We start from the raw sequence: 16,526 nt of genomic DNA, 5'->3' as shown, positions 1-16,526 counted from the left end.
CTCCTTCTATGTCTCCCCATCACCGTGCCTCAGAGCCTGGCCCCTAATTCCGTTTTCCATTTGTCCTTTCCCAGCCCACCGGCTTCTCCCCCCCCCCCCCCCAGGGGGCTACTTCCTGCACTAGGCTCTCCTCCAGGCACCTGCTAGGGGCCAGCCACTTAACATTGACCACTCCCCTCAAGCCCCCAGCGACTCATTCCCCGCCCCCCGCCTGGGCGACTGCAGTCCCTATACCTTTAACAAACCTCCACGTGCGCGTTAACGGCGGTGACAGCATTTCCTTGTCTCTCTGCTCCCGCCCCCGGAGGCGCCGCCCATTGGCCGCTGGTGTCCTCTATTCTCGCTCTAATTGGCCTCGCTCCCAGAAAACTCCAACCAATGGCCTCTCCGCGCCTGTCTCCCTCCTCCGACCCCGAGCTCCCATTGGCTCCAAGGACTTAGGATCTGTTAGCAGGGGAATTCTTCCGTCCCCCGGGTAAACTCCCGGGCTGAGAAATTGGTTCCGAATCCAACGGAACCCAACGCTGGGCGATGGCGGGTCACGTGGCTGGCGGCCTCATGACGTGCGGATTGCGAGGCGTCACCGTGACGTTCGGGCGACCTGCCGAGTGGCCCCGCTACCTCCACCACTTGTACGGTGGCGGTGTCAGCATGGACCTGGGCCCGATGCGCAAGAGTTACCGCGGGGACCGAGAGGTGCGACCACCGGGGCAAGACCTCCCGCAGGGCGGGGGAGGAGCCCCACGGGGTGGGATTGGGGTCACCCCCGTAGGAGAAGGGGGTTCCAAGACAACCGGGGTGGGGGAAGGGGCTCTGGGGAACAAGGATGAAGAGAGGCTGCGGGTTGCGGCGGGTGAGAACGCGAGCTCTGGAGAGGCCCCGGGGTGGGATCCTGCCGCTCACGGTGCGTCACTAACAACCCCTCTGGGCCTCAGTTTCCTCACCTGGGAAGTGAGTACCGAACTCGCAGCGATGTTGTGGACTTTGATATTTGCAACGTGCTTGGAACAGTGATAATCAGCTTCTAAATATTTGATAAGTAACACATGGGGGAGGGGTACTGACTCACGGACGGAGGGGAGGAGAGAGCGCCTAGATCTCACTGCCGTCAGTCAGTACCTTTCCTTCCCTTTTGGAGAAGTTCTTTTCCTTTTCCCTCCTTGGAGGAGAAACCAACTGTTTTAGAATTGAGGCCCGGAGCTGCAGTTTTTAAAATCTAGTTGCGTGTGAGCATTTCCAGAAATAGTTGTTAAACATGCAGTTTTTCACCGAACCTCAGACCTACGGAGAATTTGTGGGGGTGGAGCCCAGGAATATGGCTTTTTTCTTTTATGCTCTCGAGGTGATAGGTTTGACGCTCTTGACATGAAACTCTGATTCATCCATCACTGCTGTGGGACCTGGCCAGTCACGCCACGTTTTTTATGCCTCTGTCCTCACCTGTAAAATGGAGCTAGCAGAACCTATTTCCTGGGTACTGTTTTTTGTTATGAACAGTGCCTGGAACAGTACCACATACACAGTAAGCGTTATAAGTGTTCATTAAATAAAACTCTCCTTTCCCAGGCATTTGAGGAAACTCAGCTGACGTCCCTGGACCCCATGAAGCAGTTTGCTGCCTGGTTTGAGGAGGCCGTTCAGTGTCCTGACATAGGGGAAGCCAATGCCATGTGTCTGGCTACCTGCACCAGGTGGGCATAGCCGTGGGCCCGTCTGTGGGTGGGTACAGGTGAAGTAAGAAACTAGGAAGCTCTCAACTTGGTGGAATGCAAATTTATGGTTATAGCTGTGTTACTAAGATGCTCTGTGACCTCAGGCAAGTTACTTGTCCTCCCTGGGCCTCTGTGTCCTTATCTGTAAACCAAAGATCAGACTTTACTTAATTCCATTTCAGTAATAAAAATGTAGTCCCTCGGGCACCTGGGTGGCTCAGAGGGTTAGGCCTCTGCCTTCGGCTCAGGTCCGTGGTCTCAGGGTTCTGGGATCGAGCCCCACATCAGGCTCTCTGCTCAGCAAGGAGCCTGTTTTCCCCTCTCTCTCTGTCTACTTGTGATCTCTCTCTTGGAGTCAAATAAATAAAATCTTAAAAAAAAAAAAAATGTAGTCCCTCATTCATCTCTGCCCCTGATGCTCTCACCTCCAACACCCATGTCTCCCATCTCCCCGTTTACCCAATTCCCATCTGTCCTTTAAAAGCTGCATCTCCTGGAACTTCTCCATAAAGCTCTCTACCTCTCCTGAAATCTAGCGTAGTGCTTGGTTGTATTATGTATTTGACAATCAGTCATATAACCTTGAGACACCTCTTACATTAGCCTGTTATTCAACTCTTGTCCCCACTCATTAAAGTATAAGGTCTTGGGGCGCCTGGGTGGCTCATTGGGGTAAGCATCTGACTCTTGGTTTCAGCTCGAGTCATGATCTCAGGGTTCTGGGATTGAGCCACCAGGGTTGCTGCTCAGTGGGGAGTCTGCTTCTCCCTTTCCCTCTGCTCCTCCCCAACCCCCCAGCTCATACTCTCTGTCTCTCTCAAATAAATAAAATCTTCTTTAAAAAGTGTAAGGCCTTGAAGTCAGGGCTCTGGTACTGTGCCCCAGGATATTCCCCAGAGTCTGAGTAGAGGTCTAATGTAACTGCCCTTTCTGTGATTGCTAAGCCCTGGCTGGTTGTGTTGGTGTTGGTCACCGCCCCAAGAGCCTTGTTAACCTGCTAGGTACTAAAATACCACTGAATGGTAGGTGTAACCAGCAGAGATTTATTTCCTCACAGCTCTGGGAGCTAGAAGTCCAAGATCAAGGTGCTGTCAGGATGGGTTCCTTGTGAGACCTCTCTTTCTGGCTTGTAGATGGCCACCTTTTTGCTGTGTCCTCGCATGGCCTTTCCATGGTACATGCAGGGGATGGGAAGGAGGAAGGGAGGGAGAAGGAGAGAGAGAGAGAGAGATCTTTCTGGACACCAGGCCTATTGGATTAGAGTCTTTATGACGTCATTTAATCTTAATTATCTCTCTAAAAGCTCTGTCTCCAAATAGACCCACTTTGGGGGCTTCAGCATAGAATTTTAGGGAGACACAGTTCAGTCCATGACAAGTCCCAGGCAGCAATGTCCTGCCCGTACCTCTAGGACAGATCCTCAGGGTGGGAGTGGGATGGCCATGGGTAGCTGGCACCCCCTGACAGTGCAGAATAAGAGGGCACAGGCATGGGGAGCGCAGGGGAGCACCTGGGGAGAGGGGTGGTAGCAAGCACAACGACATGGGCTCTGACCACACACTCTGGTCTTTGCCCAGAGACGGAAAACCCTCTGCCCGCATGGTGCTGCTGAAGGGCTTTGGCAAGGATGGCTTCCGCTTCTTCACTAACTTCGAGAGTCGGAAGGGAAAAGAGCTGGTGAGGGGCCCGCAGGGGCCAGCCCTGGCTTCCTTCATCACCCTCCAGTGCCACCCCTGCCACATTGCACTTGCTGGCTGTGCTCAGGCGCCATGCTGCTTGCGGGCCTTGGCACTTCCCCTTCTCTCCGCTGTGGAGGAGTGCTCTCTCTGACCACCCCATCTCTGTCATCTGCTTCCCTAAGTAGCTCCTGTCCCTTTGGCTCTCAGCTCCCGTGTAACCTCCTTGGGAAAGTCCTCGATCCCCATGCCACATCAGCTGTTCACCCTCGTGGTAACTTGTAACTTCACTTGCTGCCTTGTTTTCCGTTGATAACTGTGCCTTTGTTCGGTTATGTGATTGAGATTTGTCTCCTCCACGAAACACCCAGGAAGCTCTGTGGGGGCAGAGGCTGCATTCATTGTACGCCTGGTGTCCCCTCTGTGCCTCTCCTGGTGTCAAGTCCAGAGTTGATCCTTTGTGTGCATTCGACTCATGAATCCAAAGGACTCCCCAAGCCCGTGGTGGCCGTAGATGCATTTCTGCGGACTTGCACATCTATGGATGAGAGAAATGGCAGAGCCTCAGTCTGGAGTCCATCTGGCTCAGGTTCTCAGTGCGGCTCTAGCACTTCCTGTGTGAGCTTGGGCAGGTTCCTTAACCTGAGTCTGTCTCTACCCCTGGAAAAGTAGGCCTACCTTTGAGGGTTTAGATGAGATGTGACAGTGAATGCCTGCCCCGTGGGTCTGCACATTACAGGCTTCCTGCCTCCTTTCTGCATGGTGGAGGTGTTCTCCCTGCTGTTCGGATGGTCGACTGTGAGTTCTCTTTCATTTCCAGGACTCCAATCCCTTTGCTTCCCTTGTCTTCTACTGGGAGCCCCTCAACCGTCAGGTGAGTGAGCATTCCCGAGACAACCTAGGGCTCGCTACGGAGGAGCCCAGTGGAGGGCACCAGGCCAGGCAGACCTCCTGTCTCTCTTAATGAGCTGGCCTAGTTGGGGCCAGCAGTGGTGGGGCAGTGGCGAAGGGAAGAAAGAGAGGAAGGGGACCTGTGTTGGTGGGGAGGGCAGATGGCGAAGAATGCCATCTAGCCAGGGCCGTCCCTGAGCAGGTGCGTGTGGAGGGCTCCGTGAAGAAGCTGCCTGAAGAGGAGGCTGAGTGCTACTTCCACTCCCGCCCTAAGAGCAGCCAAATCGGGGCTGTGGTCAGTAACCAGAGTTCTGTGATCCCCGATCGGGAGGTGAGTTGGGTTCTTCCTTGGTTCTCTGGGTGGCAGGGGCCTTAGCTCATCCCCCAGCGGCTGTCCACTACAAGTGCCAGGGCCCGCCCTCTCCAGCAAAATGAAGGGGTGGTCTCCTTGGGGGGTGGGGGAAATGGACTTCCTTTCTGACCCTCTGGTTGGACTATGCTCTAAGAGGAGAGAGGCCAGCCTCTCTTGCTCACCTGCGTCCCCTGGGTCACGGCACGTGCTTAGTATACGGTTAGTAAGTGAATTTACTGACTCAGTCCAGGCCTTCCTGTGTTTCCTTCCCCTGGACAGTATCTGAGAAAGAAGAATGAGGAACTGGAGCAGCTCTACCAAGCACAAGAGGTGCCAAAGCCAAAGTACTGGTGAGTGATAGCTGGTGGGCGTCCAGACGGGGGCACAGAACCTTCATGTTTACTCAAAACTGCTCTATCTGTGGCATTACAGACCTACTCCCCGCCTCCCCACCACCCAAACATCATCAGATTCATCCTTCCAACTTCCATCAAGGGGGCCTGGGATGGGCTGGGATGGGGACACCGGGGGTGGGGGCGGTGTCCTGCTGGAAAATTGCACAGAGCACCAAACCCACTGCTTCTCCTTGAAGGGGTGGCTACATCCTGTACCCGCAAGTGATGGAGTTCTGGCAGGGCCAAACCAACCGTCTGCATGACCGGATCCTCTTCCGGCGGGGCCTGCCAAAAGGAGACTCCCCTTTGGGGCCCATGACCCACCGTGGGGAGGAAGACTGGCTGTATGAGAGGCTCGCACCCTGATTCGAAGTCTGCTGGCGCCTGCTGGAGCTGGCACCGGGTGCTAAGAGAGGGTGTGGGATGGTGGGCGTGACCTTCTAGACTCAACCCATTTCCCTCCCCCACTCCTTATATTTAAAACTCTTCAGAGTTCAAGCTCCAAATTCTGTATCTTTAGTTGGCTCCCAAGTAGGTAGGTAGTCTAGTGGAGCATAAACAGTGGCAGAAAAAAATCCCATAATTATTTTCTTGACCTTGAATATGATTTATTGGAATAGCTCCCTCTAGAGGTAGTAGCTGGTGTGGTTCCCTTTTCCAGGGACCTGGGGCGGGTCCCTGCTGCCCTGTTAGGGTGTGACTGGGTCATACAGCCAGGAGCAGACTGGTTCCAGCCTAAGCACCCAAGGCAGTGTAGCCAATCTGGTTTTTTTTTTTTGTTTTTTTTTTTTTTTTTTGTCAACAATTTGAAATTTGACAGGGAGAGACCCAGAGCGTGAGAGGCATTTTAGCAAGTCCTTAATGGCAGCCAAGAAGCAACAGTTTCCAGCCACTTCTGTTGTCATTCCCTGAGTGACCCTTGGATCCCTCCTCCCCACGTGTGGGCTGTGTTAACCCCTCCTGCCTCAAAACAGCCATTATCCCTTTGTTTGTTTGTTTGTTTCGTTTCATTTTGTTTTCTTAAAAGGAAGTTTTTGGATTAAACTAGCCAGAATCAATTTCTGTTGCTTGCAACTTAAAGAAACTTCATTAACTTACTAATAGGATATTTTTATAGCCCTGTTCCCTACTGATAACTGCTTCCCCTTATCTGAAGCACAACAACATGGAAAAGAGATTAAATGTATTCTCTGGAGCTCCAGAGGACCCAGAGGTGGGAGTTGGACGGATGTGGGTTTCCTCTCAGTTGGGGGAGAGACTTGAGACAACCATGATCCAGTAATCGGGAGTGGGCTACCTAGTTAGGTAGCAAGTGTCTCTAGACGTATTCGATCCCAGGGAGTCAGGAGTTTTATAGAAGGGCTTCATGATTGTACCTACGAGCCAGGCAGATTTCAGTCAAGCTTTACTTTCCATGTTCGTTTCTGAGAACAACATACGTGTGTGTGTGTGTGTGTGTGTACATACACAGATGTCTGTTTCATTTTCCAGGTATAGAATTGTTACAGAGCTATGTTTCGGTACTCACAGATCCCCTTCAACTGCCCCCCTCCTCTGGGGGGGATGACTCCTAGACACGGGTTTCTATCCCTGCTGAAATTACCCAGAAGTGTTCATCACATATAGTTTCACTGGTCTGAGCGAGGTCTGAACTTTCAGGAACGTAAAAGCTCCCCAGAGACTTCTGTGCAGCCAAAAGTTGAGACCCCCCGAGTTGAGATCCTCGCTACTCCGTGTGGTCCACGGACCAGCAGCACCACCACTTAGGAGCCCACCCTCAGCCCACCCATGAATCCTGTCCTGCATTTAATAAGCCCCCCCCCCCCCGCCGGTGACCAGTTGCAGTGTCCCCCACCTCCACAAACAAATGACCTCCTACCCTCACCATGGGATTCCTCATCAGGCCTGGATTGAGGCCTGCACTGAACTGTGTTTGCACACTTCTTGAGCACAAGTCTGGTGACCAAGGACAACTTGAACGAATGGCCTCCAGGCTGTGGAGGGGAGCCAGGCTGGGTAAATGTTTGCTGTGACTAAGCCAGAATCTGAGAACTGTTATTTTACGCGTTGGCATGGAACTCACCAGCTCTGTAAACTGTTTCATTCCTCTGTGTGGGCGTGTGCGCTGCTTCAGTGCCGGACATTCATGGGCTCCTCCCAGGGGGCCCCTGTTGGGGGTTGATCCCCCTCTTAAGCCTGAGTGTGGGAAGGCACGATGCTAACCCTATGGCCACCAAAGGAGATGGTGCTGGGGTGCCCTTCTCTGCCTTGTCCCATTACTAGGAGCTCTGTATCCCCCACCCGCTCTCTGAGCCTGGGTTCAGCTGTTCCCCTCCTGTTCTTTGACAATCACTGTGCCAAATCTGTAATAAAACTTCGTCAGCCGTGTGTGATATTAATGTTCAACCTGGCCCAGCCGCATGCTCGCATACCCCACCAGCCTAGGAAGGAGCGAGTTGGGGGCTTAAGGGCCCCCCTCCCCCCTCAACTCCACCTCTCCATAGTGGTTGGATGGCCAGCAGGGGGAGCCCACCGCCCAGGGCTGACCTCTGGGGGCAGTGCAGGCCAGTTGGAGCCCGCCCCTCCTGCCTTCCCCTTCCCCCTGTTGGGTCGTGTCCCAGTGAAACTGTGGTCGATAACCCATAGCCTCTCACAGCTCCTGCCCATATTTGTACTCTCGGTTCCTCCTCCTCTGGCCTTGTGGAAGTTTGCAGCTGCCTCCCTCTGCCTCCCTGGCCAGCCAGATTTCCCTTTGGCTTTTAGCACACACCCACCCCCTGCCCCCCAGCTTAGGGGTAACTGGGGTTTCCATGGAAGGTTCCTGCGGACATCAGAGACTGGAGCAGGATCTCACGCACCAGGGGTAATGGCCATGTGGTGCCAGTATTGGATAGAAGCCGGGCCAGGGGGCCCAGGGCCCAGGCTCATCCCCAAACCCCCCTCCCTCAAGCAATATCAGGATGGGCAGAAGTGATCTGGTGTCTCAGAGGACACTCAGCCTCTGGGCTGGTTAGCTTTCCCCTACTGGTGCCAGAATCAGGATTCTAAGCCCCAGGCCATTACCCTCTGCCACCCTACCTCCCCTTCTGCAGAAGGTGACTGGACTCCTTTCTTTGCTCTGAGTCTGTTTCCCATCCCCCCGAGCAGAGGCAGATCAAGCGTGGAGGGGGCTGTGGGCCGCAGTGATGGGCACACACCAGCTCAGGCTTCAGTCCCGCCTCCACCATGGCAAGCAAGTGCCTTCACTTCTCCACCTCAACTAACTCAGCTGGAAAATGGGGATAATGACAGCACCTGTCTCCAGGTGATGAGGGGACTGACCGAGGAACCTCATGGAGTACTTGCCACAGGGCCTGGTCCACTATAAACTCTGTAAACACTGGCTATTCACAGTGGACAGGACTAGAGTAGGGGGAAGTCGGGTCCTCCATGGGACACTTCACAGACTGGGTAATTGGAAGGATCCTAAAAGTTCTACGAAGTGGGAGGGATAGGGAAAGAGGCCTGGGGAACGGCATTTTACCTGAACCAGCCCACCTTCCCTCCCTCCAGCTCCTGGTGTCACTCATCCTCACAGTTCCCCCTTGCCTGGGTGAGGCCACCCAACAAAGGCCCCCTTGTATGGTTCTGTTTGTTTTGGTAATAAATTTCCTGAGCAACACTCCCTGGGGTGGAGTGGCCTGACAGCCCGCAAGGAACTGACCTGGAAGCTGCATGACCACATTATTTAGTGGCCACCTTGGTTTCTCCCTGTTCCCACCAAGAGCTCCAGAGAGGTGTCCAATTTTTTCTAGCTCCCAGCTCCTGGGGCCTGAGAAAGATCTGGATCTAACAGCACAGGGAGCACACTCTTTCCTCTTCCTTAACCAGAAGCTGTGGGCTATGGTGGAGCTCCTTAATAAAGGAAGAAGGAGGACACCCATATTAACTGAGCACCTACTATAGGACTACTTAGGGGGCATTTAATATTGACCATTCCCCCAAAAAAGATATGATTACAGGAGAGAAACCTGAGGTTTAGAGAGCATTTTTTTAAAAAGTATTCCCCAAATCACCCAGCAACTAAACGGTGGAATGAGAATTTGAGTCCTGACCCTAAACCAAACCCCTGCAACTGTGGGGTCAGTCACCAAAGGTCTCCTCTACTCTCTTGAAGTCCCTGATGTTCTCTCTGTTGATCACTTAGCTGAAACTAGCCCCTACCCTTGCTATATTTTCATACTGAGGACCCCTTTATTTTTAATTAAAAAAGATCTTATTTTTAAGTATTCTATAGACCCAACATGAGGCTCGAACTTAAAACCCCCAGACCAAGAGTCACGTGCTCCGTCGACTGATCCAGCCAGGCGTCCCCTGGAGACCCTTCTTGATGCTTGAAAGGAACGCTAAGCACTTCACTTAAATGCAGGGAGGAAAGGCATGAGAAACAGTCCTCAGGAAATGTAAGACAAAAGCATAAATAGGTTCTCTGCTTTTGCAGCATTGTTTATTACAAAGAGAGAAACCTACAATTATTTTTTTAAACAAAATTCAAGGCTCCAGGACTCATCTCTGTGGCTTGTCCTTCTTAAATACCAGTAGGAGGGGAGAAGAGAGCTGGCGGTTTTTAGGTCCTATCAGAGCCTCCCTAGCCGCTCCCTGAATTTGGACCCATGAGCCAGTGCACTGTCCCTTTGAGGATGTGTGCAGAAAACTGTGGGGCCCTCACCTGGTCTTCTGCAGCAACCCCCCCCCCCCCAGAGTGCCAGTGTCCTCCTCTCCTTGCACACATAGGGGAAAAGTTCCAGAAGTTTCCCTCATGTGGGAGGAGGTAAGCTCAAATTCAGGGTCTCCGCCTCCTCCAGCTCCAGGAAACCACCCCATCATGTGGCTTCTAGAAAAGTCCTGCTTAGAATTGGTCCAGGGAACAGCTGTGGGTAGAGAAAATAAAGGGAGCCGCAATCTAAACTCACCCTTGACCCTGTGCCACTGGAGGAGGAGAAGTCCGTCCGCCCCCTCTCTCCGCCCCTCGCCATGCCCACCTCCCTGCCGGCACTGCCACGGCTCTGAGGAGGGCTGTCCTTCTGTGTAGGACTTCTCATCCTTGGACTGGAGTGCCTTTGTATGTGCTGGGGACGTGGGACGACCTTGGGAGAACCCAGACCTTCCAGAAAGCTGGGGCACATAAATACAAACCTAAAACCAGACCCTGCCTGCCAGCAGGCATCAAGGGCCCCACGGAGTCAGCTGTGGCCAAGGAGGCCAGCGTGGCCAGCTCCTGTCGCAGGTCCGGCTGACGGCAGGAGTAGGGAGGTATTAGGGTCCTCCTGGGCCTCCTTCACTGTCCTTTGCCATCCCTGTCATCAAAGAGGTTGGGGTTTTCTGCCAACGTGGCCCGAACTTTCTTCTTCTCCTTGAAGCGGCCGGAATTGGAGACTTTGACGTGCTTGCCTTTTGTATTCTTGTCCACGATCTTCTCCAGGCGGGTGTTATAGTTGCCATTGGGGTCCCCCCCCTCAGGCCGAGGGGGCTCGGCGCTGCCCTCCGTTGGAGCATAGGTGTCGGGGATCTCATACAGCACCTTCGGAGCAGATTTCTTTTTCCGGAGGAAGGTCAGCTTCCACCAGCCGACTTCGGTCATGGCCGTCCCCGGAGCCGAAGGTGGGGCTTTCTGCAGGAACACGGTGGGACAGTGAAAGGGGTCAGTGGGGAGAAGGGAGGTGCCTTGGAGCAGCCGTCTCTAGCTCCTAATCATGGGCTGTTTTAAGAGTCCAGGCCTGAGGGAGGGGAGCCTGGGTGGCTCAGTGGGTTAAAGCCTCTGCCTTCGGCTCGGGTCATGATCCCAGGGTCCTGGGATAGAGCCTGCTTCCTTCTCTCTCTGCCTGCCTCTCTGCCTACTTGTGATCTTTGTCTGTCAAATAAATAAATACAATCTTTTTTTTTTTTTTAAAGATTTTATTTATTTATTTGTCAGAGAGAGAGCGAGCGAGAGCGAGCACAGGCAGACAGAGTGGAAGGCAGAGTCAGACTCCCTGCGGAGCAAGGAGCCCGATGTGGGACTCGATCCCAGGACGCTGGGATCATGACCTGAGCCGAAGGCAGCTGCTTAACCAACTGAGCCACCCAGGTGTCCCTAAATAAATAAAATCTTAAAAAAAAAAAAATAAGAGTCCAGGCCTGAAAGGATTGAAGGTGGAGCCCAACAAACCCAGGGTTCAGATAAGCGCTACGATACCAGAAGAGAGAGGGGTCTGGGGAATGGGTGGCAGGCATTGGATGGACAGAAACACCCCATGCATTCTGATTAGAATTCATTACAAAATATATAGGATTTATGATTTGGAGAGTAATTTGGACTTCACAGTGGGGACCAACAGGAGTGGAGTCCTTGTGGGTTTTTTTTCCTAAGTGGAAGGAGCCTCAGGGCAGGGTTGGGGGTTGGGGAGAGGAGTCCTGGGACTGCACCAGCCTTGTGACCTCTAGCAAGGTACTTCTCTGGACCTCAGGGTCCTCACCTGTCCCTTCCAGCGCTAACCTTTAGCTCTAAGGTGAATCCCCGCCCTCTGCAGCGTGCTCTGCAAAATAATACAGGTAACGGTAATAATCACTGAGGGACAACTCCTTTCCCCACCCAGCTTCCATGAGCACAGGAGTGTGCAGGAGAGCTGAAAATTGGAGGGAGGTTTTTGGGGTCACAAGTGCCCGTGAGATATACTTATCACAGGCCGACTCTTCACAAGGAACCCAGCGGGGATGGGGCTTGGGGGCTGACATCCAGGCTTCTCCACTGAAAAGCCATGTGCCCTGCCATGAAGTGGCCTGACACGGAGGTGGCCTCATCTTTTACTCATTTCCACAAAGTTGCTGTCTGAGCTAGTGGGAGTTTTGGGAGACACGGCTGCCTGGACATGGTTGCCAGGGGGTGCGTTTAAGACGGAGGAAGGAGACGGCAGATTGGAGGAGTTCCAAGCAGCGGAAGGGCAGGCAGAGGGATGAGAAATCAAGGCATCTCTAGGCCTGGAGAGGGTGGTGGGCTGATTCTCAGGAACCTGCATACAGCAGAGAAGGGTCCTGGGGTGGAACAGTAGCCACCATATTCCAGAAAGCTAGATGGTCAGGTGGGCCGAGCACAGATGAATCGATCACCTCCTTTAAGAAACCAATGGTCTTTTTTTTTTTTTTTTTTTTAAGATTTTATTTTTTTATTTGACAGAGAGAGATTACAAGTAGGCAGAGAGGCAGGCAGAGAGAGAGAGAGGAGGAAGCAGGCTCCCTGTGGAGCAGAGAGCCTGATGCGGGACTCGATCCCAGGACCCTGAGATCATGACCTGAGCCGAAGGCAGTGGCTTAACCCACTGAGCCACCCAGGCGCCCCAAGAAACCAATGGTCTTAACCACATTTTCTGAGAAGACCAGAAAGAAATATAACAAATGATGAACAGTGGTTTTCTTTATGGAGAAGGGATAGAGGCTATTTTCTCCCGGTTTATTTCTGATTTCTAGATATTCCATAATAAGCGTGGTTTTTCTTTTGTTTTTTTCTTTTCTTTTCTTTTCTTTTTTTTTTTTTTTTTTTAAGAGGGAGAGCAAATCAAATTTGGGGGAAAATGGAAACAAGATGCTGACCTAGGCTTGGAATGGGTTGAATGCCTGCCTCCGTGGGCCCCTTGTTGCGATTGTCCCCTTTCCTCCCATATACTCAGCCCCATGCCCAGAGTGCATGCCTGATGGACTCCTTCCTGCCTCTTCATCTGGGAAGCAGATCCTACATTGCTCTGTCCCTCTGGCTGAGTTCAAGTAGCAGGAGAAGCCCAGGGGAGATCTCGTGCAGCTCCCACTTAGAAAGTGAAGGAGGGGTGAGAGTGGCCAGGTAAACATTTCCAGGGCACCCCGGGAAGGCGAGCACATGAAGGGGATGGCCTGAGAGGTTTGCTTTGGCAGCTTGCCTCACCCGGGCTTAGCACAACCTTGCACAGAACTTGGTGTTCCAGAATGGGTTTCTGGAAGGAGTTGGGGGGGGTGGCACTTGCTTGGCCTGGTCTGGGGCAGGGCCCATGACCCCACCACCGCCCATCCGAGGTTGGATGGGAGGAACTCAGGGAGTGGAGGACCCTGCTGGTAAGCCAGGCAGTAACATCTGACTGCCCACCCCCTTGGGGGGCAGCGCTTTTGCCCCTGCAGCTTAAACACACCTACTCTAGCAGTTCCTGCCAGTCGGCTCCCATGGGGCTTAACTCTCTCTCGTTGGAATGAAGCAAGTGACAGATCACCGGGAACTTAGCAATAAACCTTGGAGAAACCGGAATAGCCCTCAGACCCTGCCCTGGGGTTTCAACCACTGCACAAAGGCATCTCTTGGCCTTGAACTCTGGTCTAAGATGCCTTTTGCGGTCCCTTCTGCCCGAGAGGACAGACAAGCACCGGTAAGAAAGTATCTGCCCCTTTTCAGCAGGACTGACAATGGAAGTCTGAACAGAACAGATCAATTGGAGGACCATTCTTTGTTTTACAAAATAACCAAACCATAAGATCCTTTTCAGGAGTGAGCCACCCCAAAGCAGTATAACATCTGATTTGCTTTACAAAAAAAAGTGCTGTGATATCAAAAGCTATGGAAAGTTAGAAAGAGCAATACAGCTACTGAGGCATGGCCGTGCTGATTCACAGGCCAGAGGGGGCTGGGGGCTGGAGGTGTACTTGGGATCTCAAGCGGATCAGCATTTAGTGACATGTGGTGGCCCCCCGCCTTCAGCCTGCACACAGGCTGGCCAAGCTGAGGGCTGGGCCATTGCCCTGGGGCCCTGCAATCCAGGGGATGATAGGAATCAGCCCAGAGGGTGCTAGCTACACTTCTGCCGTTTGCAAGGCTTCAGAGCCCACAGACGGCCTGCGGGATAGACTGCCCCTCTCCCCTAGGACCGCCAGCCCTCTGGTATGCATGTGGCCAGCCCAGGACAGGCCCCACTGCCCTGACTGAGTTCTGTGAACTGCTCTAAGGACCTTGCTCAGACTGGCCCAGGCCCCTTCGGAGCTGGAACGAGTTAACCATTGACTGTGGGAGGTGGAGGGGTGGAGGGGAGTTGAGGAGGCACTCAGGGCTTTAAGACCACACCCAGAAACACCCCTCCCCCCATATCCCTCCACAGGGGCCCTGATGGCACTTCTCCATTCTGGATAAGACTGGGGTACCCTGGAGAAGAACAGGGAGATCCCCACCAGATAGCCAGAAACACCCTCCAGGCTGGAGGCTAGGTTCCTGCTTAGCAAGCGTTAACGGAGAACAGCTCAGGACTGAAACTTTCCCAGAAAGAGCTCTGCTGGAGGCCTGGAATGACTCCAAGAGCCAGTGGGATGAGTCTGACTTCTGCCTGCCCACCTAGGGAGAGATGGGAGCCAGCCTGCCTGGGTTTTCCTTCCCAGTTAGGCTTGTCAGCCACGGAGGCAGAACTGGGTGCCCTGACTGTGCTCTGTGCCTTGGTTTCCCCACCCGCTCTCCCTCTGCCTGTACCTGTAATCCTGACTGCTCCGGGCTGGAGGTGAAACCTTCCTTAGAGAAGGAGCTGAGTGTGGCAGCTGCCCAGGCGGGAGGCTGGGAGAGGTAGGGGAGCCTCCAGGGTTCCACGCCAGAAAAGGCTCCGGCGAGAAGATCTGGGTGGGAGCAGCTGTGCGGCAGGTGCCAGAGAAACAGGTGCAGCGGCGGGTACCTGCCCCACTGCGGCTCCAGGAGTCAAGGTGAACCTGAAACCCAGCCCCTCCCGGCTAAGTAAACAGAAGCAGAGGCCGGATCTGGCTGATGAATATTCATTACCCCAGAAATCCAATCCCAGTGCCCCTGCACCCACCCAGAAGCCAGGGTCCTCCGGGGATCACCTCGGCAGGAAAAGGAAACCCCAAGGGAAGTCTGGGGCAGGAGAAACAAGGGAGCCTCTCTCCTGTTTCCCCATTCTCATGGGCCTGGCTGCACCCCACCCCCCAACCGTAGCCAAGGTCACCCTCACCCCTTTCATGCCTCCAAGAAGCTCAGACCCTCTGCAGCACGGACAGTGCCTGGATGTTGCCCCAGGCACAACCTGGAAAGGGTTAAGCGCCGCTGCTCCCTTTGGCCAGGCGGGACAGGACAGGGTACACCCCAGCTCCTTTGAACTCCCGAGTCGAAACCAGTCCCTGGTTAAACTGGTTGGCAGACCGGTTCCCAAGCTGTCCGCTCCACCCCAAAGCTCAATGCTCCTCTGGCGGGCACAGGGTGGGGGGCTGCGGTTCCCTCCTGACCTGAAGGGCCCCTTCTCAAGGTGGGGGGTGGGGTGGCCACTGCCCCTGCCTCACCAGCATCTTCAGACCCAACCACCCTCAACATGGACAGAGGGGCATGGGGGCATTTGTATTTGTGAGGTGGCGAGAGAGGGTAAGATAAGAATGCAGAGTGTGTGCACACACCCTCCTGATCACTGACCACCAGCCAGGGCTGCCTTTGCAGCTCACTCTGTGCCTACATCCCTGGAGATTGGGGAAATCTGCTGCACGGTCAGGGGCCCTGTAGCTGCCTGTCCTGGGGATGCCCAGCTTCGATGCTCAATCCACCTGCCCAGCTACCTTACTCCAAGGACTGAGTAGGTATATGCCAGGCACTGAGCGGGGCACTGGGTGGAGGAAAGGCAGATGATTCTCCGTTTCCTTGGGCTCCTCATCCCCTCAATCAACTCCCAAACTAACCAACTCTCAAACCTGCCCTACTATTTCCAACCCTGCTTCTACTCGGTTCAGCTTTGCATGGCTTTGTGAGTTTGTACTCCCCTCCTTCCGAAACAGCCCCCCCTGCCTCGAGTCCTTCAAGGCACCCTCCCCCATGGCCCACAGTGGAACCCCTGGGGCCTGGCCCTCTTAGGATGGGCATCTCCCACCCCTCATGAATAGTCCTTTTCTCTGCCTACCTTCCCGGGCACAGAACCTGCCCAGGAGGGTAAGATGAAGAGTGCATGCTGCGCCTTGGTCAGAAATAGCGTCCTGGGTAAACTAAGACAAACTCCTATTCATCCCTCAAGACCCAAATTGATTACAATGCCTCTTATGCCACCAGGAATTGTTTTGGTCCTACAGAATTTGCTCATTTGCTTCTATTTAACATGATATTCACCAGAATTAATTATATATGTGTATGTGCACACATATATACGTATATAGTATTGTAATGATCTAGTCATATATTTGGCTCTGTTAGAGAATTTTAGCTCCTTGAGCCAAGAATTATCTACCACTGATATAATAGGAATTTGACTCAAGCTTTACAACACAACACAAATGAGAAATAGAAGTCCTGTCTTTACCCTAAGAAATTTTTTTTAAGAGGTTTTTTTTTAAGATTTTTAAAAATTTATTTGACAGAGAGAGAGATCACAAGTAGGCAGAGAAGCAGGCAGAGAGAGAGAGGGAGAAGCAGGTTCCCCACGGAGCAGAGAGCCCCATGCGGGGCTCAATCCTAGCACCCTGAAATCATGACCTGAGCCGAAGGCAGAGGCTTAACCCA

The 16,526-nt window shown here is 53.3% G+C and overlaps 2 protein-coding genes and 1 long non-coding RNA gene across 12 annotated transcripts in view; 1 reads left to right on the top strand and 2 right to left on the bottom strand.

Annotated features, from left to right (window-relative positions):
- LOC309850651 overlaps nt 1-332 on the bottom strand; it is a 32,438-nt gene extending 32,106 nt beyond the window's left edge. For 3 of the 5 annotated variants that reach the window (XR_014304373.1, XR_014304374.1, XR_014304375.1), the window contains exon 1: nt 235-316. This is a non-coding gene — a long non-coding RNA (uncharacterized lncRNA). Of the gene's footprint in view, nt 1-234 lie in introns of all 5 variants that reach the window. The other 2 variants (XR_014304372.1, XR_014304376.1) reach the window with 2 other exon arrangements.
- A 199-nt stretch (nt 333-531) lies between these two features.
- PNPO (pyridoxamine 5'-phosphate oxidase) lies at nt 532-7,414 on the top strand (the record flags this gene model as incomplete). Of its 4 annotated transcripts, none has more annotated exons than XM_082704819.1 (8): nt 532-696; nt 1,567-1,691; nt 3,290-3,389; nt 4,209-4,262; nt 4,482-4,610; nt 4,911-4,981; nt 5,224-5,429; nt 6,518-7,414. In XM_082704819.1, the coding sequence occupies 7 exons, from the start codon at nt 532-534 to the stop codon at nt 5,390-5,392; spliced, it is 813 nt and encodes a 270-aa protein (XP_082560945.1). In that variant the 3' UTR covers nt 5,393-5,429; nt 6,518-7,414. The 4 variants fall into 4 exon arrangements, with proteins under 4 accessions (XP_082560945.1, XP_082560946.1, XP_082560944.1 ...); XM_082704820.1 differs by having other exon boundaries at nt 6,498-7,414; XM_082704818.1 differs by having other exon boundaries at nt 5,847-7,414.
- A 2,072-nt stretch (nt 7,415-9,486) lies between these two features.
- PRR15L (proline rich 15 like) lies at nt 9,487-15,159 on the bottom strand. 3 transcript variants are annotated; one of them, XM_082704863.1, is made up of 3 exons: nt 14,514-14,757; nt 11,541-11,580; nt 9,487-10,676 (listed from the first exon to the last, which is right to left on the bottom strand). In XM_082704863.1, the coding sequence occupies exon 3, from the start codon at nt 10,644-10,646 to the stop codon at nt 10,344-10,346; it is 303 nt and encodes a 100-aa protein (XP_082560989.1). In that variant the 5' UTR covers nt 10,647-10,676; nt 11,541-11,580; nt 14,514-14,757; the 3' UTR covers nt 9,487-10,343. The 3 variants fall into 3 exon arrangements, with proteins under 3 accessions (XP_082560989.1, XP_082560987.1, XP_082560988.1); XM_082704861.1 differs by lacking the exons at nt 11,541-11,580; nt 14,514-14,757 and adding an exon at nt 15,004-15,159; XM_082704862.1 differs by lacking the exon at nt 11,541-11,580 and having other exon boundaries at nt 14,514-14,747.
- Between the last annotated feature and the right edge of the window lie 1,367 nt (nt 15,160-16,526).

The sequence above is a fragment of the Mustela nivalis genome, assembly GCF_964662115.1.
Source record: "Mustela nivalis genome assembly, chromosome: 17".
Lineage (NCBI taxonomy): Eukaryota > Metazoa > Chordata > Mammalia > Carnivora > Mustelidae > Mustela > Mustela nivalis.
This window is presented reverse-complemented; position numbering and strand designations above follow the sequence as displayed.